Source organism: Loxodonta africana, chromosome 8 (genome assembly GCF_030014295.1).
Source record: "Loxodonta africana isolate mLoxAfr1 chromosome 8, mLoxAfr1.hap2, whole genome shotgun sequence".
Lineage (NCBI taxonomy): Eukaryota > Metazoa > Chordata > Mammalia > Proboscidea > Elephantidae > Loxodonta > Loxodonta africana.
Genome location: NC_087349.1, coordinates 28,116,494 through 28,143,901, shown reverse-complemented (window position 1 = coordinate 28,143,901; position 27,408 = coordinate 28,116,494). Strand labels below are relative to the sequence as shown.

General features: G+C 38.9%; 1 protein-coding gene across 8 annotated transcripts in view; it reads right to left on the bottom strand.

The window, feature by feature from the left end:
* Positions 1-3,318: 3,318 nt before the first annotated feature.
* FAM3C (FAM3 metabolism regulating signaling molecule C) overlaps positions 3,319-27,408 on the bottom strand; it is a 57,631-nt gene continuing 33,541 nt past the window's right edge. For all 8 annotated transcript variants that reach the window (XM_064289776.1, XM_064289780.1, XM_064289779.1 and 5 more), the window contains 5 exons: positions 18,586-18,644; positions 15,415-15,465; positions 13,205-13,289; positions 5,852-5,978; positions 3,319-5,261 (listed from right to left, as the gene is read on the bottom strand). In XM_064289776.1, coding sequence (XP_064145846.1) covers positions 5,172-5,261; positions 5,852-5,978; positions 13,205-13,289; positions 15,415-15,465; positions 18,586-18,644 — 412 coding nt within the window. In that variant the 3' untranslated portion in view covers positions 3,319-5,171. The remainder of the gene's footprint in view (positions 5,262-5,851; positions 5,979-13,204; positions 13,290-15,414; positions 15,466-18,585; positions 18,645-27,408) is intronic.

Below are 27,408 nucleotides of genomic sequence, written 5' to 3'. Positions count from 1 at the left end.
TCTGATTCATTCCTCCTGTTGCCGTGTCCTCTGTTGAGGTCAATTAGTGGTCACACCTGGCCCTTCTGTCCATGCAGGGTGGGCCAAATCTGACTTGGGTTAGTTTAAGGACTAGTGGAAATTTATTGGCATTTGTAGGGTCAGGTTACAAAGTCACCTCTTTATCCCTAATACATTTTTCACTGGAGTTCCTGGTTGGCACAAACGGTTGAAACACTTGGCTGCTAACCGAAAAGTTGGAGGTTCCAGTCCACTTAGAAGCACCTCAGAAGAAAGGCCAGTTGAAAAATCAGCCACTGAAAACCCTGTGGAGCACAGTTCTACTCTGACACACACAGGGTCACCATGAGTCAGAGTTGACTTGATGACAACAACTGGTTTTTTTTTTTTTTTTTTGTCATTAGTACTATCTGTTACTATGAGTCGGAATCAACTTGATGGCAATGGGTTTGGTTTTTTTTCTTTTTATATTCAGTGTAATTGCTTCATCTGAAACACCCTGGCAAACAGCTATTTAACTTTTGCTACTCAAAAAGCTCAGTGCAAGAAACAGCACTTGGAACAATGGCAAAATGAAAAAACCGAATAAATCGAGGTGAAAAATCCTAACATGCCACCTATTTAATGGGTACAGGATAAATAATTTTACAAACTGAAAGATAAATTCCACTGTTCAGTGTGGAAATTCTTTTCTCTGCCAGTATGAACACTTTTTCCTCCCCAAAATGGCCTACTTATCATTTCTTAAGAAACTACAATCTCAAAATTTCAGTTGCTACAGCTCCTGTCAATGGGCCTATATCCAACACACCCAGTGCTGTGGAAACCTACTCCAAACAGAGTACTTCCACGATAGATGTAATATCTCCTTTCCAGGTGTTCAAAGTTCCACGATCCGTTCTTTAATCTTAAACTGAAGGTCCTCTCCGTAAGGAGAACAAAATTTACAGGATGTTCCTTCATGGTCTGGTTATATAAACTTGGTTGAGGAGCAGGCTCCAACCAGTCCACCCAGACAAAAAAGGCCTGGTGATCTACTTGCAAAATAAACAAAAAACCAGAAAGCCATCTAGGGCAGGCTGCCCTATGGATCAGATCACGGTGGTCCGATCCACATCCAATCATGGGGATGGTGCAGGACCTGGCAGCATTTCGTTCTGTTGTGCAGGGGGTCACCTTGAGTCAGAGGACAACTAGACAGCAGCTAACAAGTCCTCCTCCCCAAGGTAAAGGGCATGCAGGACTTGGGGCTAAGAACACATATCTCATGCCTCAGGAAATGGTCACCAACTGGCCCTCCCACTGCTGCCATCCAGGGCCTTACCCGCGCCCCCCCCCCCCGCCCCCGAGAACCTCATCTTTCAGGGACTACCGCTTTCTCCATGAACACATTTCTAACTATAGCTCCCAGCATGATTTGCTTTTAAATCTCCTGCTCAGAGCTTGGACCCACAAGACATTCTCCTTGAGGTTCATTTCTGGTCAAAGTTCATTTGGTCAAGGCCAAAGAAAGCACCCAGTGCTTCTCCAATTGGGCCCCCAATATACAGGGCTATGCAGAAGTTAAACCACCCTGGAGTTGAAATTTAAAGAAAGATTTCTATATTAAAATAAACAGCTGTAAATGATAGAATAAAATGCAAAATTCATAAGAAGTTTTAAAGAAAACTCAGGCTCACACTGGGCTCTTGGCTAAAACCTAAGATTCCCAGGAATGAGCAATTACCCTTCTCTGCTTTGAGGGATATGCCTGTGGATAATAGAGGCTGGTAACAACAGGCTGATTTGCAAATTGATGCCTTTCTTCCACTGATGATGCAGAAGACTACGACTTGACAGGGATGCCACCGGCACCAGTAGTGAGCTTGTCTACCCCACCAGGCCGTGTGTCAGCAGTAGAAACAGTATTAGACAAGCAGTGCTATTATCGAATGCAGACTCCACAAGTGAAAATGTGTTTGGAAATCAAATGTATGCCTTTCAAATAGTGGATTTACCAGGGAACGTTCTGACCCCAGCAAGTCATGTTTTGAAATTCCCATGCAAGAGACTACCCCCTTGCCTGGGCAACTCTGCTGGATGGATGCTCTGAGCAAGAACCAAATGGTAATGAGAGAGGGGTCCTTGCTGAGTCCCAGCATCTCCCCCCAGCTATCACGGCCCTAGCCCAACCTGCAGCAGGAGTTGAGCTGGATGGTCAGGAAGTTACTAAGAGCAGAGGATAAGATTGGGGTGGATGGCCATGTGTGTCAGAGCAGAACTCTGCTCCACAGGGTTTTCAATGGCTGAATTTTTTCAAAGTAGATCGGCAGGCACCTCTGGGTGGACTCGAACTGCCACCCTCTCAGTTAGCAGCTGAGCACATTAATTCTTTGTACCACCCAGGACTCCTTGCTCTGTCTAGCCCTTAATTTAACAGGAACCTCTAGAAAGAGGGAGAAAGGTCCAATATAACTGGATGGGCTTAGAGGGGAATGAAGATTATCTAGGCATGTGACGATCAAAAACCAAGTATATGGCAGGAAAGTCAAGCTGCCAAGTCACCCTGGGAAGAGACAGGAAAAGAATCCTTTCTGACTAATGTTTCAGAAAAGGTAAAATCTGTTAACTTATTCTACAACTTTTAATTTACATGTACTTATTACTGTCCAAGACCTAGTTAAGGAGGTTATGTGGCAGATCTTCTCCCTGACCAACACAAGTCATTTTCCCTTTCTTATTCATTCATTCATTTAAAAAGGGGGAGGATGAACTGAATTGAATAAATGAAATCTTTTTTTTTTTTTGTGAAACATTTATAATTTGTGTAAACATTTAAAATATCAGTTAAAGTACAATATAGGCTAAGTAGATCAGGCTTCACCTGGCATAAAATTATATTAGCTGATCCACTTAAAACCAAATACAATAGATAAAACATAGGGGAAAAAATGATAAATTTCGCTTTGATCACATTGAAGTCAGGAATACAAAGACTCTGGCTCAATTTTTCTTTTAATTTCCCAAATATTACTTATTTCCCTCTTTCTTTTGCTTAATTTCAAAAGGCATATCACAATACACTTGTTCTAGGAAAGCATGTGTGACTACAAAGGAAAAATACGCATCCATAAGCCCTTAAATACCATTTACAATACCAGAACGCCCATGCTAAATTTCTGATTTTAATGAAGAAAATTCTTAACATTAAAGAAGCATTTGCTTCTTATGATTTTAAAAAGAGATCTGTAAATGAAATGTAGTAAAATTATTGCTTCCAAAGTTAAGTTGGCACAATCTATACAAGACAGAATTGAGACAAGAGCACACTGTACCAAAGCAGTTACACAGCCGATCTTTATCCCTTCTTTTGACATTTTACAGACTTTTATAAAAAAGCCATCATTTTACAGTCTTTATATTGAAAATGATGTCCTGCCACCTTGATACTTAAATTCTATATGCTTTAAGATATATCCAGAGGATAATGGTATGTTTCAACACTGGAATGATTTAGGCAGTACAATAAATGCCTGACAAACATTGACAGTGATGTAAAATTTCATAGGTATATTACTTTGCTATAGAATACAAAAAAAAAATCACAATGCAAAACCAAGAGAATTTATTTTCATTACTTAAAAAAAAAAGCAACATTTATTTCATAGTTCCTGGAACTGTAAAATAACTCTTCTTTTAATTTACAGAATTGACAGAAGTATTTTAAATGTCAAAATATACATGCTGAATGTAATTTAGCAAATAAGCACCAAAAATCTGAAAAGTTTACAAAAATTGCTTAAATGTGTATGGTGCATTTATTCATGAATTACATTCAGTTTCAGGGAAGAAACAGTACCTCGAAGCTCATTAACATTTACGAAGTATCAGAATAGTTTGAAACTTGGTATATAGCAAAATAAATACTGCTTTAGTTTTTGTACACAAGTCATCTAAAATTTAGATCCAAAATTTAAGTTCTGCCTTAAGTTGTATCAGTTTGATTATTAAATTTGTCTATGTTCCAGTTTAGATACTTCACACACAGTATTTAATGCTCCAAAAAATAATTAAAAAAAAAAAACAAAAAAACTTTAATCATGTAGTGAACATCTGAAGTTAACAAAAAAGTTAGGTCTCTCGTCTGTATTTTTATGTATAATTGGGTATAAAGCCATTTTGGGTCAAATAAAATTATTTTCTAAATGTTATTATCAGTCCTCTCAGTAACAAGGACTTTTCTAAATATGGCATTATAGCTTCAGTAAAAAATTGCTATTATGAAGTTAGATGAAGTAAATACAGAATTATTTCTTGGTTTACAAATCAAAATTACCATGATATTCAAGCATGCCCTCTTTCCAAATCACTTGGCCACCAACGCTGTAACAAATAGGGAAAACGCATGCCAGTACTGCCCTAAATAGGCTAACTTAGCCGTCCCGAATGACCTCATAAGGTTGGGTGGGGACTTGGCCGGGTTCGCCAGTTTTGTGGGGTCACCACCACTGGCCAAACTCTAAGTAGCTAGTATACGGCTATTCATGTTGCTAACACAAAATCCTGCTAGCTATAGTTCCGAAAGCCATCTACATTTATACATTCACTTTTTACTGTGTACATTAAAAAAAGAATTTTGTTGTGCTTTTAAGTTTTCATATCAAACATTTCTAGGTTTTCTAAAGATGAGGGGTAGGAAGGAGAAAGACCAAGAAAGGGGGTTCACAGGGAGTCAGACTGTAAAGCAACATCACACACACAGCTAGCCAAATATCTTTTTAATTTAAAAGACTATATATATAAAAGAAAGTACATCTCCTTCCTAAAATCCATGTTATTCCATGACAGATTTTCATGGCAACCAGTATATATATCAATATATGTCTCACGATCTGTTCAATTACCCACTGGATACGCTTTTAGAATTAAAAGATGTATTGCCACAGCCATCTAAACATTATATATCGGGGCAATGTTTTTAGAAATGGTTCGGTGATTTGCTCATTACGGTGACTATTTACAAAGATCTCTATTTACGTCAGCAATAAATAATCCTGATATCAAAAGAGATAATGCTCATGCACACAACGAGATGGCTGCATGCTCTTCAAATATGTACACGTAGCTTCTTCGGTACAGCTTTCCCAATTAGTAGAGAAAGTGCGCCTCCTTCGGCTATCCCCATGTTTCCATTAGTCTTGCTTCTGGGGGATGCATCCTTCCATTTCTACGACTTCCGGCCAGCCTTCGTATTTGTTTGTATCCTTATTGTTCTTTATGTGCTATTGGAACACAATAGTGGTATACAGTTTAAAAAACCTTTGTCAACTGTTAATTTGCGATAACACGCTTCACTCACACTTTAGTAACATTCGTGTCAATGATGAGTTCATACAAATTATCACTTAAGATATTAAATGAAGGATTTGTAGGGCCTGGTGTGTATGTGGCAGACCTTCAAACAACAGCTGAAAGAACAAAATATTCCACATGTTCTCAAAGGATCATTTCTTAGTCAAAAAACAAAGTTTAGGGCACATTAAGTTCTAAAGTATTTCGGAACCTAACTGATTCTAATATCAAAAGTTCAACTGAAATCCTTAGTAACAAGTCCTAAAAAGTTTAAGATAAAAGTAATCATGTTCCAATGCATTGTCACGTAGGAAAAAATAATCCCAAAGAAGGATATGATTATTTTTAGGTTTTAAAATTAAAACAGTGCCCTAACTGATGACCGAGACCTTATAAAAATACGTGAGCATATTTAATGTCTGTTTACTCTAATTTTCAAATAGGTTGGATAGGAATATGTACCAAAGGGCTTCACACAATTTACTTTTCTTCATCAAATAAGAAAATCTAAGACACTAACCTGTTCAAAAGGGCTTTTTGTCTTAATGCCTTTCCCACCACAGAAGACCCAGTTATCTCTAAAACCAAGATTAGTAATAGATGTACTCCCCAATTCAGCAATGAGCCGCCGCGCCTCATCGTTGAGTCTGAGAGAGGGAGACAAAGGATAATACAGTAAACACAGTGCATAGTATGGTATCTATTATCTAAGAAAGCAAATGAGAAGACGAGAAAATGTCAGCTTAAATAAGAGAACACAAACAATGAAAAATACAAAATTTTTTTCAGAGTTAACATTTCTACTGTTTTAATTCTCTAGTGACAAAAGACATGAAATCCAGCAATTAAAGTTTACTTTATTAAACCAAAAAACCAAACCCAGTGCCGTCGAGTCGATTCCGACTCATAGCGACCCTATAGGACAGAGTAGAACTGCCCCACAGAGTTTCCAAGGAGGGCCTAGCAGATTCGAACTGCCGGCCCTTTGGTAAGCAGCTGTAGCACTTAACCCCTACGCCACCAGGGTTACCTTATTAGGAAGTACCTTTTAGATGTCTTTATTTCATGACAATAATTAACCTTCATTTAATTATTTTAATTATATCCATCAAATAAAAGTGAGACCTACCCGGGTAGTAGATGCCTACGTAGGCTAATGCAAAGTCAAGCTACGGATACTTTTGTAAAATCAGAAATCACTTTCAAGTTCCACTATATCTCTTGTAAATTACATTTAAATAAAGGTAAATGCTGACAGAAATATGAATGTTTCTAACAAAATATCTTATTTAAAACCAAATGAATTTTGAGGATGCGGATACGAATTATACTTCAGTGGTAACTGCTAAGTAATTATTTATTAAAAATGAAAATATTAACCACATAGCAACTATGAACCTGTCAGCAGGGGAAGGAGAGTGACAAGTCCACTGCTAGGGAAAACATTAACTGCCACAAAAGATTTTTATGTAGGTTATTATCCTAAGGGAGTCCTGGCGGCGCACTGGTTAAGAGCTCAGCTGCTAACCAAAAGGTCTGCAGTTCGAATCCACCAGTGGTTCCTTGGAAACCCTATGGGGCAATTCTACTCTGTACTACAGGGTCGCTATCAGTTGGAATTGACTCAATGGCAATGGATGTGGGTGTTTTTTTTTAGTTTATTATCCTAAGTATGAGTGATTCTCTGTCTCCTCTGTCTCAAAGGGCAGAAGAAACTCAGTAGATAAATGTAAACTATACAGCTAAAAAAAAAAAAAAGAAGACAACCAAAAAGATAACTGAAGGCCACCTGTGCAGGTATTTGGTATTAAGCCATATACAGCAACCAGTTCTAGAGGCTTGGACCTGAGCCAAGGCAAGTTTCATATATGCGAATAGCTGGAGGATAAGTAATTGTAAATAGCTAGAGCATCAGTGAGCAAAGTACTTATTTATCCCACCGTGTTCTTGTAAGCATCCCATGCTCGTATCACTAGGCTGAAACGATAAAGTAGGACTGAGATGCAGAGGTCAAGCAATAGGTCCACTGGGCGGCTGTCTACTGCAAATCAGCTGTGGGGCTCAGAAAAATTACAAACTGGCACACCACCGGTCTTTCAGTGGCTGAAACAGTGAATGTAAGTTCACAAATGCCAAGGAGATTGCGTTATATACAAAAACTGCTTGCAAAGTGATTAGCCAAATGCAGGTATGGCCCCCTGTAAAAAGTAAATAAAATCCTTACCTAAGGGTTTTGCATCAACTAAGAGATATATCGATGGGCAATCATGTTTCACTTCTGTACTTTTGAATTTTGATCTCTATGAAAAAACCAAGCCAATTTAGACCAGAGATCTAGAATCAACTTGAAAATTTAGCTTTAAATTTTGACTCCTGTCATGGATTGAATTGTGTCCCCCCAAAATATCTGTCAATTTAGCTGGGCCATGAATCCCAGTATTGTATGATTCTCCACAATTTTAGGTGATTCCCCTGTGTGTTGTAAATCCTATCACTATGATGAAATGAGACAGATTAGTGGGGGTTACATTGATGAGATACACAAGATTCGTGTCTTAAGCCAATCTCTTTGAGATGTGAGAGAGAAGCGGGCAGAGAGACAAGGGGACCTCATACCACCAAGAAAGCAGTGCTGGGAGCAGAGCGTGTCCTTTGGACCTGAGGTTCCTGCGCTGAGATGCTTCCAGACCAAGGGAAGACTGATGACAAGGACGTTCCTCCAGAGCCAAGAGAGAATGACTTTCCCTGGAGCCGGTGCCCTGAATTCGGACTTCTAGCCTACTATACTGTGAGAGGATAAACTTCTCTTTGTTAAAGCGATCCACTTGTGGTATTTGTTATAGCAGCACTAGATGACTAAGACAACTCCATCAATCTCTTTCCTTACTTCCCCATGAGAACACCATTAGGTTCTGTATAGAACATTTAACACAGCAGGCCTTAGACACAGGAAGGCCTGCTTGCAAGGTTAGACCTTGGCTGGCATTTGGGTAATTAGCTTTTGGGGGCTCTCACTTTTCCCTGATAAGAAGGGCTCACTGTGCCTCAACTGTTTGTATCAACAATGTGGTTTATGCCGAACACGGGCTTTCTTTCTGGGATTCCAGAGTTTTGGGTACATTTTAGGTAAAAGGTGCCTAGAAACCTAACCCTCCATAAAAACACTTGGCACTGAGTCTCTAATGAGCTTCCCTCGTAGACAACATTTCACATGTGTTGTCACAATTCATTGTAGGAGGAAGTAACTACATTCTGTGTGACTCCGTTTGGGCAAGGACTCTTGGAAAGCTAGGCCTGGTCTCCTTTAGACTTTGTCCCATGCACATTTCCCCTTTACTGATTTTGTTTTGTATCCTTTCCCTATAAAAAATCATGGCTGCGAGTATAGACGATATATTCAGTCGTCCTAGTGAATCCAATCTGGAGGTGGTCTTAGGTCCCTGACGCATGTATATATGTATGTATATATATTTATAGTTTTAAAATAAGACATCTTTCTTAATGACTTATAAATTTTTCTGATCTAGGTAGAGTTTGGGGATCATTTTATCATTCCTTTTTGGTATCTTCTATTTAAGTTGTTGGGTGGCGCTGAATCGATTCAGACTCATGGAAACCCTGTAGGACAGAACAGAACTGCCCCACAGGGCTTTCTAGGCTGTAACCTTTATGAGAGAAGATCACCAGGTCTTTTCTCTCATGGAGCTGCTATGAGTGGGTTCAAACCGCTGACCTTGCAGTTAGCAGCAGAGTACTTAATCATTGCACCATCAGAACTCCTTTAAAAGATTTAATTTCATATTCCAAAAAGAAGTTTAAAAGCCATGTAATACAGTCAGTATTCTAAACACTAGATTAAATATAATCATTTCTTTAAAAGCCAATGTAACTAATATATTTAGATAGAAAATAAAGCTTGGAGATAAAAGCTTCTTTATTCTATATGGAAACATCATGGGTTTATTGCACGTATTTTAATCTTTACTAATTGTCTTAACTAGCTGAGCTGTTAAAAAAAATTCGTATGGAATAAATTATTTTAGGTTAGAATTTTCTTTAAAATAGAAAACTATCCTGTGACAAACCAGGAGGTAGACAGAGCTAGGGATTGAGTTCTCCTGGAACAGACTCTAAAGCTGCACAGAGACCACCTGGAGTAGAAGAGAAGTAGGGGCTGGAGATGGGGAGTCTCTGGATCTGCCTCAAGCCTCACTGGGAAAGGAGGCCCATCTGACAGCCCTACAGGTCACGCCATCCAAGCAACCTAACTTACACTTCCTTTTTCTAAAAGCAGAGTCCCTGGGTGGTACAAGTGCTTAATGTACTCAGCTGCTAATGGAAAGGCTGGTGGCTTGAGTCCACCCAGAGGTCCCTTGGAAGAAAGGCTTGGTGTCTACTTCTGAAAAATCAGCCACTGGAAACCCTCTGGAGCACAGTTCTACTCTTGACACACATGGGGTTGCCATGAGTTGGGGACTGACTCAAGAGCAATTGGTTTTTTCTGGTCTTCTCAAAAAAAGCACAGGAGGCAACAAGAAGAACTGATATTCTGGGCTCAATTCTAAACAACAGGGAAGAACAAGCTGGGAAGTTGAGGTGTAAAGAACTTTGGAAGAAAATCACCATACTACCCAGGAATTTGAAGAATAAGGTAAGAAACACTAGGCATAGGGGACCACGTACCATAGTACAAAAGAGAACATATTACAAAAATCTAGAATAGCAACTCCTATGAGGGAATGACTCTTTAAAAACAAACAAGCAAGAAAACCAGTAATTTTCACTCTATAATTGCAAATCCCAGAAAAAAGGGAGGACAGTTTCTAAATTAGTGCTACTACAGGGGTGTACTGTGATGGGCTCAAACTTAAAAAAGAAGTGTACAAACACAAGGCAAACCACACGTTACTAATGACAAAGCTTCTACTACTACTACCAGGAAGTCCTGTAGTACTCAGAATGAGACCAGATGAGACAAAACTATGAAAGGCACAGAAAGCACTTTTACTACCAAGTGTGAAAACAAAGGGACTTTCCATTTCACAAGAAAAATGTAGTAATATTGAAAAATCAAAGCCTGTCTTCTCCAGTGAGGCAAACACTTTATCGACATAAAAAGGAAATAGTAGCTCAAAAACGTCCGTGTTTTAAAGTAAATTTTTGAGCCTCCAGGTCCATACAAGTCACATGCCTAGACTTTAAAGGAACTTGTTAACATCATCTACAAGCTTACGTCAGTTACTTTAGAATGTTGCTGCTGTTGTTAGGTGTCAACGAGTTGGTTCTGACACATAGTGAACCCAAGTACAACAGAACGAAACACTGCCCAGTCCTGCGCCATCCTCACAATTGTTGCTATGTTTGAGCCCATTGCTGCAGCCACTGTGTCAATCCATTTCATTTAGGGTCCTCCACTTTTTCATTGACCCTCTACTTTACCAAGCATGATGTCCTTCTCCAGGACCTGGTCCCTCCTGATAACATGTCCAAAGTACATGAGACAAAGCCTTGCCAACCTTGCTTCTAAGGAGCATTCTGGCTGTACTTCTTCCAAGACAGATTTCTTCATTCTTCTGGCACCAACACCATAATTCAAATTCATCAATTCTTCTTTGGTCTTCCTTATTCATTTTCCAGCTCTTGCATGCATGTAAGGCAATTGAAAATATCATAGCTTGGGGTCAGGTGTACTTTAGTCCTCAAGGTGACATCTTTGCTTTTTAACACTTTAAAGAGGTCTTATCCATAATTTGTTATGATCCACACAGTCGAATGCCTTTGCACAGTCAATAAAACACAAGTAAACTACTTTCTGGTGTTCTCTCCTCTCCGTCAAGATCCATCTGACGTCAGCAATGATATCCCTCCTTCCGCATCCTCTTCTGAATCCAGCTTGAATTTCTAGCAGTTCCCTGTGGATGTACTGCTGCAACCACTTCAGATTACAGCAAAGACAATCTCCGAACATTAAAAAGAAATCAAGGGTAGGAGGAAGGAGGAATAAGTGAAGCCAATTTACCACCATTTCAGCTACTTTTGCTTCTGAAGAGGTTTTGGGCAGTAGATCGGGGTACTAATTATTAGCACAGTCCATGAATTTCAAGTGAGCATCTGATAGTCTTAGAACATACCCTCTATGAATAAAATAATAAAGCAGCAGCTGGATGACATGCTTATTTGGGTTCACTGGCAGCTGGCTGAATAGTAGCGTGGGCAGTTGATTGGCAGACCGAATCCCTGGGAGGAGGACTCTAGCAGGGTGGCACTCTGCCCTTGGTAAACATTTTTATCAATGACTTATATTTAGACTTAAAAAAACTTTGGAGAGACTCAAAGTCTAGATCACAAAAAAAAAACAAAAACAGAGCTCATAAGACAAATGTCAGAATCAAGACCAAGTGAGCCCAAATCAGCAAAATTAAATTTAACAAGGATAAATGAACATAAAGTGCTCCATTTAGATTAAACAAAATCAAGTTCTCAATGGGGAGTGAGACCTGACTTGGCAGTGGTTTAAAAAAAAAAAAAGTCTGAGATCAAATGAAAAGATCTGAGAATTTAACTTGACCAAAACCTCATGAGCCAAAAATGTTATGTGACTGTTTAAAGAAAACTAATACAATACTAGTCTGCATGAATATTCAAAGAAATATAATACCTAAAACATGGTAAGCTCGCATCTCCATGGTGCCCTGTACTGGCCAGACCACATCTGGAACATTGTGTTCAATTTGGGGCCACTTATTTTCAGACAGACAATAATCAACTCGAGAACGCCCAAGGAAATGCAGCCAGGAGGGTGAAACAACCTAGAAACCTAACATGATAAAAGGTTAAAAGAGCCACGCAGTTTGAGGCCTGAAGAGAGGAAAACTAAAGTGAAGTGCCAATTAGCTTCAAATACCTGAAGCGTCAAATGATAGGGAAATACGTTTATTGTTCTGTCATTTCTCTTATCCAAACTAAGGACTATCTGGTAGAATTTAGACGAAGATCACCTTCAGAACACAACATTTATTTCAAATATTGTTTTTGTCTCATTTTGTTTCATACAGACAAACGGCAAGGGTTCCGGCACCTTTACAAGGTAAGGAGTTTGGCGAGGTATTCAGAGATGTTCCAAAGGAACCTTGCCCTGGCTGGGACACTGATTCATACCTTTAAGATCCCTCCTTACTCCAAGACAAAAGGTTCACATTTAAACCTTGCACTTAGGCATGAAGTTAAGAAGTCACACGGCATTCTCTCCAAAAGGAGGAATATAATAGCAAAATTTAGCTTGCTCATTAACTATTATAAAAAAAAAAACAAAAAAAAAAACATGGCCATTGAGTGGTAGGTTCAGTTTTTGGCTATCTATACTTGTGGTCATAATCCTATTTGGGAATGAGTTTTCTTTGTTAAGTTAATAGGCAGTATTCATGTAGGGTGTGTTTTAAATCAATCTCTTTTGAGAGATTAAGCAGCAAGGAAACAGAGATGGGCGAAGATAGATGCCAGGCCACAAAAGATCTCTAAGGAGCCAAGAAACGGAAGCTGAGACGAGACAGGGACTTTCCCCCAGAGCCAACAGAGAAGGCCCTCCCTTAAAGCCGGCACCCTAAATTTGGACTTGTAGCCACCCAAACGTTAAGAAAATAAATTTGTTTGTTAAAGCCATCCAGTTGTGGTATTTCTGCTACAGCAGCACTAGATAACTAAGTCACTATATAACTGTAAGGAAAGATCAGGAGGAAACCAACTAAAAAAATGCTAATAGTGGCTATCTGGCAGCTACTTTGCTATATTTTACATTTTTTCAACAAAAATGTATTGCTTTTATAATTATAAACCATCACTCCAAAAAGCTGTGTAACGTTTTAAGTTTACATACTTGGTTGCTCCATCATCGTATGTTCCCATTAAGACTATTGTTCCGTCTTGTATGGACTTCAGAAACTCAATAAATGGTGCCACATCTGAAGAAAAAGAAAAAGGTTGAGGGCTTTTTTTTCTTTGTTTAATGACTAAGTAGCCATCTCAATCTCTAAATTATGATTTATAAATAATTTCTAATGTGGAATAGTCGACACTGGAGACAAAATTATGGATGGTTAAAAAAAAAAAATTGTCCAATTTGCCCCTTAATGTGATTTCACCATCAACTCACAATGTCTCAACCCTGATTTGTCCTGTAAGTTCTTCTGTATTGATATTTCAGGGACTAAATGACTTACGGTGGAACTCAGAAACTCAGGGATCTTGTGGTGGAAAGCCTGATTCTGAGGTCCAGGAGTAAACCGCAGAGGGAAGGAGAAAGGCTCAGGGATTCTCTGAGTGTATATAAAATTGTTGTATCAGTACTTTTCTACAAAGAAGATACATCGCTTTTATTCATTTGTCACAGGGATGTGTAATTCTTAAAAATTATATAAATACATATGTGCACACACATACTGATTTAAGGGGTCTTCTGGGCATATCTACTTGCCATGAGCTGGGGGAAAGAATCTAGGTTATCACTGAAAGCCAAACTAATCACGGCAGGTATTAAAGTTATGAACCACTTCATCGTCTAGGGTATCAAGATCCAAAAGGATTTCAAAATAAACTACTCCAGTGGCTACAAACTGGTGGTATCTACTGAGGATGCAGAAGGTCAGCTACAAAAAATCGGTTTACATCTTGAGCTCTTCACAATGACAGGTTTCCTTACAGCCCCCAAATCTACCATTACTTGAACATTGGGCTACTTTGATTAACTCCATTTCTTTCCACAGCAAAATCTCCCAAAGATTTTCTCTAACTTATTCTATATTGTAACAATAGCATTTTCAAATCAGAAAAAAAATGTAACAAGGTAGCTAACAAATCATTCTGATTTAAATACAAAGATAATAGTAAACTGAAACTATTACTTAAGTAGCAGAGTGTTAACCAGTTCTTAAGTAGTAGAGTGTTTTTAAGCAGAAATTTAACAGAGCTTCCTGTTTATCAGAGCTGCCGGTCACATTACTGATTTCAACAAAAGATTTGCAAGAGTGTTCCCATAGCCAGCTTTGGTAGGACCAATTATGCCTTCACTTTCTGAAACTGATGGTAGCATTTTAGTTTATACAGCTTTGATAGCTATGAAAGGTTTTCCCACTCTCATTTAAGAAATAAGACATGACATTTTATTAAAAGCTGAAGAAATGCTAGAAAAGCTGAATTTTCTGAAAATTCTGAACATAAATCTCAGAAAGCCAAATAGCTGTAGCTTCTAGGAAATATTCAAAGGGGATGGAGAGGTGCAGGGGAGACTGCCACGCTGATAAATTTCCAAAACTAACAACTGAGAGAAGAATCAAGAGATAAACCAGTGTTGGCCTTCCTTCAAATAAGGAAGCAAGCCCTTTCTTTCAGGCAGTATTCTTCTTCTGGGTGCCAGGTCCTTCTCTCTGCCTGTTGGTGACTTCTCGACAGTTCCTTAAGGGACTTCCAAGTACATAAAGGGAAAATATCTGTGGACCACTCTAAGTCCAAATAACTGGGAAGAAAATTCCATCTACTTTAATAATTAGCCGTACATCACAAGGTGGAACTGGGAATAATAGAATTAATCCTTTCCTAAAACCTGACTGTTTATCTTGTATGTCGAATGCTCCTAGACTGTAATTCTGATATTGAAAAAACCATACATAAAGAGATCAATTCAGTCAATTGGAAGTGTCTAAGTAGGTTTTTTTGACCTTCAAATTATATTTATCCTTTTGAACTTCAGAAAAAACCCAAAGGGGCCCAAAGCTCCTTGCTTACAAAGTTAGCTACCTAGTTTCATCAAACCTAGAATTAGCTGTCCTGTACAAAATCAGATGTGTTTTTTAAACCCCAATTTTTATATTAATGTCCTCAATTACATACCACAATCAATACTTCTAATAAAACCAAAGTATATATAATATGACTGAGCACTTAAATATAGCGGGGATTTGGTGAAAAGCGAAAGAATAAAATGGCCACCCACCCAAACAGCAAGTTATTCCCTCATTAATGGACTGCATCATGCTGAAGAAGAAGACAGTCTAACAGATGAATACAGAGTTACAGGTTATTCCCACTTACCTCCTCCCCACATGTCAAAATATTTAGTGTTTAATAATTCTCCTGTTTTTCCTGAAAGAGATGAAATTCATATCAAATTGTGTAACTGAAATATACTGTACACTGTATAAAAAAAATGATCTTATCCAAAGATCGATGTGAATTCATTAGCAGAGAAAAAACTATTTTGAGAGAAAGACTTAAAATTTGAATTGTATCCATCTGAAGCATATTTTTAAAGGATAATCTTTGGATGTCCTGTGGGACTGTCTCACTAACCTTTTTAGCCAAGAATGACAAAGAGAAGTTCACTCCTGACTGCCAATCTGACTAATTAAATGTGAGATGTTTTTCATCTCTCTGTGTTACCATCGTCCCTCATTTAAGAATTACTCAAAAATACATAAACCCTTCTCCTGTGAAAAAAAATCTCCTTGAATCAGATAGTTTCTATCATTAAAGTCGTCTTCTTAAAAATATATCCATTTTATATTTATTTTTCTTTTAAAGTATATTTTTTTGCTATTAATTAAATAGGTATACAACATTTTAACTAATAAAATGAAGAAAGCAGAAACGTAAAAATTTGCTTCTTGAGAAAGAAGTAAAAAGTATTTTCCTGCCCTGTGAAGTGGGTGAGGTGGCTGGTGGTTTTTAACTACCCTAGACAGCTTCACAGGTCTTTTGTACCACAACAGAGAGGACCAAACCAGGCCTCACTCCACAGGTTCAGATTTTCAGATATGATTTTGCTAGACTACCCAAAGAATTCAGAGAACTAGTTTACACCAACAAAGCTAACAAAGTAGCGTAGAGAGAAGTGAAAACTTACAATAAATTCTTACTCTCCATCCCTTCCACCATCCCATCCCATAGTCCACCACACTTTGTCATTTATGAACCCCCACATTCCTGTCAACCGTTCTTCATATTACATTGTTGTTGTGTGCCACTGCACTGATTCCAACTCACAATGACCCTATGGGACATAGCAAAACTGTCCCCTAGGTTTTCCTATAATCTTTATAGGAGTAGATCGCCAGGTCTTTTCTCCGATGGAGCCACTGGGGGGGTTCAAACCACTGACCTTCCAGTTAGTAGCCATTGTGCACCAGGCCTCCTTTCACATTACGTCAGAACTCCAAAATTTCCAACAAGAATTTATCAGTTTAATGTTAGATTGGTTATTTTCTGACAACTGCATGGGAAGCTCTCTATAAAAGCAGCTGAGATGCTTCTGAGAAAATATGCTACAAATACTTGGACACCAAGGCTCCATCTATACTTTTTTGTTTCTTCATTTGTTTTTGAGACAGGGAGGGCTTCAGTGTCAAGCATGGCATTTCCCAATCTGCTCCCTTGATAATTATTTTGGGTACATGAATATTTACCGACTACACTCCATGTGTAAAGAGCTGGAGACGGAAAACTGAAAGGGAAGAACACGCTCGGGGTTTCTCAAGCTGAAAGAACTGAAGAAAAAATTCAAGCCTCCAGTTGCAATAGTGAAGGATTCCATGGGGAAAATATTAAATGATGCAGGAAGCATCAAAAGAAGATAAAAGGAATACGCAGAGTCATAATACCAAGAAGAATTAGTCGATATTCAACCATTTCAAGACGTGGCATATGATCAGGAACCAATGGTACTGAAGGAAGAAGTCCAAACTGCTCTGAAGGCATTGGTGAAAAACAAGGCTCCAGGAATTGATGGAATATCAATTGAGACGTTTCAACAAACGGGTGCAGTGCTGGAGGTGCTCACTTGTCTATGCCAAGAAATATGGAAGACAGCTTCCTGGCCAACTGACTGGAAGAGATCCATATTTATGCCTACTCCCAAGAAAGGTGATCCAACCGAATGTGGAAATTATAGAACAATATCATTCATATCACACGCAAGCAAAATTCTGCTGAAGATCATTCCAAAATGGCTGCGGCAGTGTATCGACAGGGAACTGCCAAAAATTCAGGCCGGTTTCAGAAGAGGACGTGGAACCAGGGATTATCATTGCTGATGTCAGATGGATTCTGGGTGAAAGCAGAGAATACCAGAAGGATGTTTACATGGGTTTTACTAACTGTGCAAAGGCATTCAAGTGTGTGGATCAGAACAAACTATGGATAACACTGCGAAGAATGGGAATTCCAGAACACTTAATTGTGCTCCTGAGGAACCTTTACATAGATCAAGAGGCAGTTGTTCAGACAGAACAAGGGGATACTGATTGGTTTAAAGTCAGGAAAGGTGTGTGTCAGGGTTGTATTCTTTCACCATACCTATTTAATCTGTATGCTGAACAAATAATATGAGAAGCTGGACTATATGAAGAAGAACGGGGCATCAAGGTTGGAGGACGACTCATTAACAACCTGCATTATGCAGATGACACAACCTTGATTGCTGAAAGCGAAGAGGACTTGAAGCACTTACTAATGAAGATCAAAGACCACACCCTTCAGTATGGATTACACCTCAACATAAAGAAAACAAAAATCCTCACAACTGGACCAATGAGCAACATCAGGATAAACAGAGAAAAGACTGAAGTTGTCAAGGATTTCGTTTTACTTGGATCCACAATCAACAGCCATGGAAGCAGCAGTCAAGAAATGAAAAGACGCATTGCATTGGGCAAATCTGCTCCAAAGGACCTCTTCCAAGTGTTGAAGAGCAAAGATATCACCCTGAAGACTAAGGTGCGCCTGACCCAAGCCATGGTATTTTCAATCGCATCATATGCATGTGAAAGCTGGACAATGAATAAGGAAGACCGAAGAAGAGTTGATGCCTTTGAATTGTGGTGTTGGCGAAGACTATTGAATAAACCGTGGACTGCCAAAAGAACGAACAAATCTGTCTTAGAGGAAGTACAACCAGAATGCTCCTTAGAAGCAAGGATGACGAGACTGTGTCTTACATACTTTGGACATGTTCTCAGGAGGGTCAGTCCCTGGAGAAGGACATCATGCTTGGCAGAGCACAGGGTCAGCAAAAAAGAGGAAGACCCTCAACGAGGTGGATTGACACAGTGGCTGCAACAATGAGCTCGAGCATAACAACGATGGTAAGGATGGCGCAGGACCAGGCAGTGTTTCATTCTGCTGTGCGTAGGGTCGCTATGAGTCAGATCCCACTCGACGGCACCTAACAACAACAACACACCCCAAAGTTAAAATAATTATTCTTACCATTTACCAAGGCAACGTTGATCCCTCTTCCGACATTATTCTTAACACCACTCATTAAACTGAAGGGGAAAAGTTCAGAGAAATTTAGAATTAGATCATGTGAACATATACCACAGAAACAAGGTCATGCCAAAACAATCTAGTCAGGTGTCTTATGTACACACACACTGCTTTCAGCACTACAGAGGACACGAAAGGTCTCTGCAAAGTCAGGTGGAATTTACTTGACGGCGACCGGTTTGTTTTTTGTACTAAGTCAGGGGGGAAAAAAAAAGTCAGGGAAGGCAGACTAATATTGAATAATTTTAAAACAATGTCCTTAAAAATATTTCACAAATAGAATATATATATTAAAAAGTATTAGGGCAGAAACTCAAACTAGTAATGGCTGCTCTGCATCAGGTTATGAAATACCACTCAAGCAAGTCCTTACAACACATGGACAAATGGTATCTAACCACAGTCACTTATACCCTCATAGCTGATGCAATCAACAGCCAGTGACAGCTCACAAAACATTACACAGATATAACTACTGTTAGTTGTCATCGAGTCGGTTCCGACTCACAGCAACCCTATGTACAACAAAACGAAGCACTGCCTGGTCCTGCAACATCCTCACAATCGTTGCTATGTTCAAGCCCACTGTTGCAGACAGTGTCAATCCATCTCTTTGAGGGTCTTCCTCTTTTTCAACGACACTCTACTAACCATGATGTCCTTCTCCAGTGACTGATCCCTGCTGACAACATGTCCAAATCATGTGAGATGTAGTCTCGCCATCCTTGTTTCTATTGGCATTCTGGTTGCACTTCTTCCAAGACAGATTTGTTTGTTCTTTTGGCAGTCCATGGTACATTCAGTATTCTTTGCCAATACCACAATTCAAAGGCATCAATTCTTTTTTGGTTTTTCTTATCCATCATCCAGCTTTCCCGTGCCTATGAGGCAACTGAAAACACCTGGGCTCGAGTTAGGCGCACCTTAGCCTTCAAAGTGACATCTTTGTTTTTCAACACTTTAAAGAGGTCTTTTGCAACAGATTTGCCCAATGCAATGCGTCTTTCAATTTCTTGGCTGCTGCTTCCATTAGTATTAATTGTGGATCCAAGTAAAATGAAATCCTTGACAGCTTCAATCTTTTCCTGTTCATCCTGATGTTGCTCATTGGTCCAGTTGTGAGGATTTTTGTTTCCTGTTGAGGTATAATCCATACTGAAAGCTGTGATCTCTAATCTTCATCATTCAGAGCTTCAAGTCCTCTTCACTTTCAGCAAGCAAGGCTGTGTCATCTGCATATCACAGGTTATTAATGAGTCTTCCTCTAATCCTGAGGCCATGTTCTTCTTCATATAATCCAGCTTCACAGATCATTTGTTCAGCATACAGATTGAATTAAGTACAGTGAAAGGATACAACCTTGACACACACCTTTCCAGACTCTAAACCACGCAGTATCCCCTTGTTCTGTTTGAACAACTGCCTCTTGATCTACGTATAGGTTCCTCATGAGCACAGTTAAGTGTTCTGGAATTCCCATTCTCTGCAATGTTATCCATAGTTTGTTATGATCCACACAGTCGAATGCCTTTCCATAGTCAATAAAACACAGGTAAACATCCTTCTGGTATTCTGTGCTTTCAGCCAGGATCCATCTGACATCAGCAATGATATCTCTCGTTCCATGTCCTCTTCTGAATCCAGCTTGAATTCCTGGCAGTTTCCTGTCAATATACTGCTGCAGACCCTTTTGAATGATCTTCAGTGACACTAATGATATTGTTCGATAATTTCTGTATTCAGTTGATCATCTTTCTTGGGAAGAGACATAAATATGGATATCTTCCAGGCGGTGGACAAGGCAGCTGTCTTTCCAATTTCTTGGCATAGACAAGTGAGTACTTCCAGAGTTGCATCTGTTTGTTGAAACATGTCGACTGGTATTCTGTCAATTTCTGAAGCCTTGTTTTTGCCAATGCCTTCAGTGCAGCTTAGACTTCTTCCTTCGGTACCACTGGTTCCTGATCATATGCTACCTCCTGAAATGGCTGAATATCAACCAATTCTTTTTGGTATACTGACTCTATGTATTCCTTCCGTCTTCTTTTAATGTTTCCTAAATCATTTAATATGTTCCCTGTAGAATCCTTCAATATTGCAACTGAATTTTTACTTCAGTTCTTTCAGCTTGAGAAATGCCAAGAGTTCTCTTCGCTTTTTGTTTTCTACCTCCAGGTCTTGCACATCTCATAATAATACTTTACTTTGTCTTCTCAAGCAGCCCTTTGAAATCTGCTATTCAGTTCTTTTACTTTATCATTTCTTCATTTCACTTTAGCTACTCGATGTTTAAGAGCAAGTTTCAGAGTCTCTTCTGACATCCATTTTGGTCTTTTCTTTCTTTCCTGTCTTTTTAATGACCTCTTGTTTTCTTCATGTATGATGTCCTTGATGTCATCCCACGATTCATCTGGTCTTTGATCATTAGTGTTCAACGTGTCATATCTATTCTCGAGATCTCTAAATTCAGGTGGGATATACTCAAGGTCATACTTTGGCTCTGGTGGACTTGTTCTAATTTTCTCCAGTTTCAGCTCGAACTTGCACATGAGCAATTGATGGTCTGTTCCACAGTCGGCCTCTGGCCTTGCTCTGACTGATGATATTGAGCTTTTCTATCGTCTCTTTCCACACATGTAGTCGATTTGATTCCTGTATATCAAATTCCTATCCATGCGTATTAGTTGCCATTTACACTGGTGAAAAAAGGTATTTGCAATGAAGAAGTCGTTGGTGTTGCAAAATTCTCTCATGTGATCTCCAGCATCATTTCTATCACCAAGGCCATATTTTCCAAATACCAGTCCTTCTTCTTTGTCTCCTACTTTCGTATTCCAATCACGAATAATTATCAATGCATCCTGATTGCATGTTTGATCAATATCAGACTGCAGAAATTGGTAAAAATCTTCAATTTCTTCATCTTCGGCCTTTGTGGTTGGTGGGTAAATCCGAATAATAGTCATACTAACTGGCCTTCCTTGTAGTTGTATGGATATTATCCTATCACTGACAGTGTTGTACTTCAGGACAGATCTTGAAATGTTCTTTTTGATAATGTACGTAACACCATTCCTCTTCAATTTGTCATTCCTGGCATAATACATAATGCCACTGTGAAATGGAAGATAACCGTGAATTATCTGCTTAGCTCACTATACTATCAGTTAAATTTGCTCAACTAGAACTATGAAACTAAACCAAAACAGTGTGTACCTTTAACTTTAAAAACTATAATACTCCCAGTAGTGTGCTGTTAAATGTTTAACAACCAGTTCGAGGCTGGGGGAGGGCGGAGCAGGCCCAGTTGTAGGAATACATGTGTATCCATACATTGATACATACGGGCACTGAGGAGCGAAGTTGTTAATTCTCATGGAATCCGGGTTTCTGGATTCTGTGGGGGTTGAAATGACCCACCCAAACTATTGCCCTGAGATAATCTTTTAATCTTAAACCTTGAAAAGCTGGTTTCCTGGAGGTCATCTTGAAACCAAACCATAGTAGAAGTTTGCCTTGGGCATTTTGCTCTTTTAAAGAACTACCTATGTGCAGCTTCAAGGACGGAAACTCCAAAGGTCAGACTAGAAGCTATGTTTTAGTGTAAATCAGTAATTATCTGAATTATTCTTCAAGAAAATGCTGCATGTTGTGACTTACTATATAAACACTATTTTGGCTCTGTGTCCATGGCTCATCCAGCAATATGCTACAGTATAAGAATCTGTGGAAGATTTTTCTTCTTTGGGACATTTTTGACTCTCTAAAAAAGTTGCCCCAATTTCCAAATTGTATATTCAAGAAATTTCAATCAATTTCTATTACTGGCTTAACATTATTTTTGTTTTAAGAATATAGGTAAATACATATCAATGATGTAAGATGTCTTTCCTGAATCAGGTAAGTTTTAAAATAACAGAGGACTATTTCCTAATTTTTTTGTGCTAGTCACAATGTAATAGCGACACACCTGACATAGTTTAATATGCATCATTAACATTTTCTCTCTCCCTGACTTTAAGTCTAGGCCTTGAGTCAGCCTTTTTCTGTAAAGAGTCAAATAACAGTTATCAAGAGCAATCACTGGAAAAGCTATGCCAAGAGATAAACTCAAAACACTAAAAATAAATCAAAAGGAAATTCTAAAAAATGTTATGGAAGGAAGGAAGTAAAGGAAAACAAAAACCGCCATAAAAAGGAACGAAGTGCTGACACAGGGTACGACTCGCATGAACGCTGAGAACATGCTAAGTGAAAAACGCCAGTCCCGAAAGAAAAAAAAAAAAGTATGATTCCATTTATAAGAAATGTCTGGAACAGGCAAATCTATAGGGGCTGAAAGTAGATGAGTGGCTGCTTAGGGCTGGTGAAGGTTAGGGGATAGGAGAACAATTGGCTAAAAGTATAGAATTTGGGGGGGTCACGAAAATCTTCTAAATTGGCTGTGGTGATGGCTGCATCTATCTATGAATGTACATGCCTTGAACTGTATACTTGGAATGAATCAACATAGAACACGTCAGTTCTCCCCAAACAGACACGCAGGTTTAACACAATTCCTACCAAAGTCTCAGACAAAATTTTTTTTATAGATATAAGCAAGATTATTCTAAAATGTATATGGAAAGGCAAAGAAACTAGAGTAGCTGAACAATTTTGAAAAAGCATAAAATGAGGGAAATCATTCTATCCCATTTCAAGACTGAATCTATGGCGAGTATAATCAAGAGCATGTAGTGTTAGTGGAGAGAAAGACACATTGATCAATGGAATGAATAGAGAACCCAAAAATGGACAGCAGAACTAAGGCCAACTAATTTTTGACAAGGTGTAAAAGCAATTTAATGGAGGAAGGATAGTCACTCAGTAGATGGTGCTGGAGCAATTAAATATCCATAGGCGAAAAAAAAAAAAAAGAACCTCAACCTAAATCTGATTCCTTATTTAAAAATTAAGTCAGAATAAATAGATCACAGGTTTAAATGTAGGAGGTAAAGCTATAACATATTTACAAGACAATACAGAGGAAATTTTCCAGAGTCTAGGGCTTGGTAGAGAGTTCTTAGACATGACCTCAAAAGCATGAGCCATAAAGAAACTCATCGAAATTAAAAACTTTTACTGTGCAAAAGACCCTGGTAAAAGGATGGACAGACACGCTACAGACTGCAACAAAGTGTTTGCAAACCACATCTCTGACCATAGGACTCTCGCCTAGAATATACAGATAATGCACAACTCAGCAGCAAGAAATCCAATTAGAAAATAAAAGAAACAGACATTTCAGTGAAAGTGTATACAGATAGCAAAAACAAAAAAACACACAAAGAGATGTTTAACATCACCAGTCATTAAAGTGTTAAAAAGCAAAGATTTCACTTTGAGGATTAATGTGCTCCTGACCCAAGCCACGGTGTTTTCAATCGCCTCACATGCATGCAAAAACTGCACAATGAATAAAGAAAACTGAAGGAGAATTGATGCCTTTGAATTATGGTGCTGCTGAAGAATACTGAATATGCCATGGACTGCCAAAAAAAAAAAAAACGAACAAATCTGTCTTGGATGCTTCTTAGAAGCAGGGATGGCAAGAGTTATCTCTCACACTTAGGACATGTTATCAGGAGGGACCAGTCCCTGGAGAAGAACATCATACTTGGTAAAGTAGACGGCCAGCAAAAAAGAGGAAGACCTTCAACGAAATGGACTGACAAGGTGGCTGCAACAATGGGCTCAAGCATGACAACAATTATGAGCATGAAGCAGGACTGGGCAGTGTTTCGCTGTGTTCTACACAGGGGGTGGCTATGAGTCAGAACCGACTCAACAGCTACCTATCATCAATAGCCATTAGAGAAAGAAAATTAACAGAGACATCACTGCACAGCTATGAAAACAGCTAAAATTTAAAAGTGACAATACTAAACACTAGCAAGTATCTCTAACATACTGGTGAAACAAATGTAAAATGATATACTATGGAAAGTGTTTGGTCGTTTCTTAAAAAGTTAAACATACCCTTTCTCTATGACACAGAAATTGCACTCCTGAGCATTTATTCAAGTAAAAATGCATGCTCACATAAAAACCTGTACATGATTGTTCAGAGCAGCTTTACTTGAAGCACAAAAACCAGAAGCAAACAATTTGTTTTTTCTCAATAACTCACTGCCGTCGAGTTGATTCTGACCCTATGAGATGGAGTGGAACTGCCCCATATGGTTTCCAAGGCTGTAATTTTTACATAAGTAGATTGCCACACCTTTCCCTTGTGGACCTTTTGGTTAGCAGCTGAGAGCTTAACCACTGTACTACCAGGGCTCCTTTGTTCTTCAATAGGTGATGGATAACAAACTGTGGCACATCCACACCATGGAATGCTACTTAGTGAAAGAAAGGAATTAGTAATACCTGCTACCCCTCTGTCAGTTGGTAGTTTTGTGGTGGCTTGCACACTGCTCTGAAGCTCGAAGCTGTGCCGGCAGTATTTTAAATACCAGCAGGGTCAGCCTGGACAGATTTCAGTGGAGCTTTGAGACTAAGACAGACTAAAAAGAAAGGCCTGGTAATCTACTTCCAAAAATTAGCTAATGAAACCCTTATGGATCACAACAGATTGCTGTCCAGTATAGTACTGGAAGATACGGCCCCCAGGTTGGAAGGCACTACATAATTGCCCCAACAGTGGATTCAAACAGACCAAAGATGATGAAGATGGCACAGGACTGGGTAACGTTTCATTCTGTTGTACATAAGGTCACCAAGAGTCAGAATCAACTTGAGGCTAACTAACAACAACTTTTACCACAGAAGCACTTGGGTAGATTTCAAGCACATTATCCTGAGTGAAAAAAGCCAATCTCACATGGTCACTTACTATATGACTCTTCTTTATATAACCCTCTAAAAATGTCAAAATTAGAGGGATGGTAAACGGTTAATGGGTGCTAAGGGCTAGGGTTGATGAAGATGAAAGAAATCTTTGTGGTGACTGAATAATTTTGTATCTTGATTGCTATGTTGGGAACAAAATCAACACATGGTAAAACGACATAGATCTATATATACACACTCGTTGTCAGGTGCCCTTAAGTCAATTCCAACTCATAGCAACCCTATTCTGCGCCATCCTTACAATTGTTGCCATGCTTGAGTCCACTGTTGCAGCCACTGTCTCAATCTATCTCGTTGAGGATCTTCTTCTTTTTTGCTGACCCTCTACTTTACCAAGCATGATGTCCTTCTCTAGGAACTGATCCCTCCTGATAACACCTTCCAAGTATGTGAGACACAGTCTTGCCATCCTCGCTTCTGAGAAACATTCTGGTTGTACTTCTTCTATGACAGATTTGTTCATTCTTTTGGCAGTCCATGGTATATTCAATATTCTTCCCCGACACCACAATTCAAAGGCGTCAATTCTTCTTCAGTCGCCCTTACTCATTGTCCAGCTTTTGCATGCCTATGAGGTGACTGAAAACACCATGGCTTCGGTCAGCCTCGCCTTAGTCTTCAAGGTGAGTCTTTGCTTTTTGACACTGTAAAAGGTCTTTTGCAGCACATTTTCCCATATACATTGCACCAGTGCCAATTCCCTGGCTTTGATATTGTGCTATAACTGTTTCAGATGTAACCTCTGGAAAACCCGGGTGAAGGCTGGTACGTGAAGCTTCTTCTCTGTGCTATCTTTGCAACTTTCTGAGATTTTCGTAATTATTTCAAAGTAAAAAGTTAAAGAAAAACTCTACTTCAAGGTCAATTTTAAAAAAGTATTACATAATCAGGAAAGCTTAAAAATCTGATATGTAAAAGCTTAGTGGCATTAAACCACGTATCAATACTGGTTGTATGTCTTCCTTTAAAGTTTCACTTGTCTTTCTCTAAAATGTACATGTGAAAGCATAGACCTTTTTAATGTATGTGCCCAAGACTAGTTCAGAGACAGGCAATAAGAGAGCCAAACAAATCTGCTGCACCAAAGAGCAGGGAGGTTTCAAAATTCATTTGCTTTGCTCTTCCATTAATATATTTGATAAGTAAACACCATCATTAATATTAAGACGCAGTAGTTACGATTAACTTGTTACATTAACAGTTGGGTGCCACAGTGTCTTCTCTAAGCAGAGAGCACCTCGGAATTTGCTGTTCTGTTCCTAACCTTAAAAAAAAAAAAAAAAAAAAACCTTAAGTCTACCATAATTCCAACCCGTCGCTGTACAGTCGAATTCCAACTCATAGCGACCCTACAGGACAGAGTAGAACTGCCCCATAGGGTTTCCAAGGAGCAGCTGGTGGACTGCAACAGCCAGTCTTCCGGTTAGTAGCACAGCTCCTAACCACTGCGCCACCAGAGCTCCTTTTCTAGCATAGCAATAGCTAAGAAACAAAGGTAGCAAGAAGCGCAATGACACAGGCCTCCCACAAGAGGGCAGCAGATTATCATTTTTTTAAAAACTCCAAACAAGCAATTTTAAAGTGGGGGCCAAGTGGCAAAATCAAGGTTATTATATAAGTACTTATATAATCATTTAAAAGTTCCATGAAAGCAGGGATCATGCTCAATAAATACCTATTGATTTAAAAAAAATCTGTTTTTTTAAAAACTCCGGATTATCAAATTTTAAAAACTCTAGTTCAAACAGAGGTAATAAGCAAATGACCTTCCACTGATGATTTTAAACGTACCCAAAAACCTTTACTAACAGAAGTTGAAATATTTCCTTTTACCCTTCATGAATGTAAAGGTTTTCCCCACCCCCACCC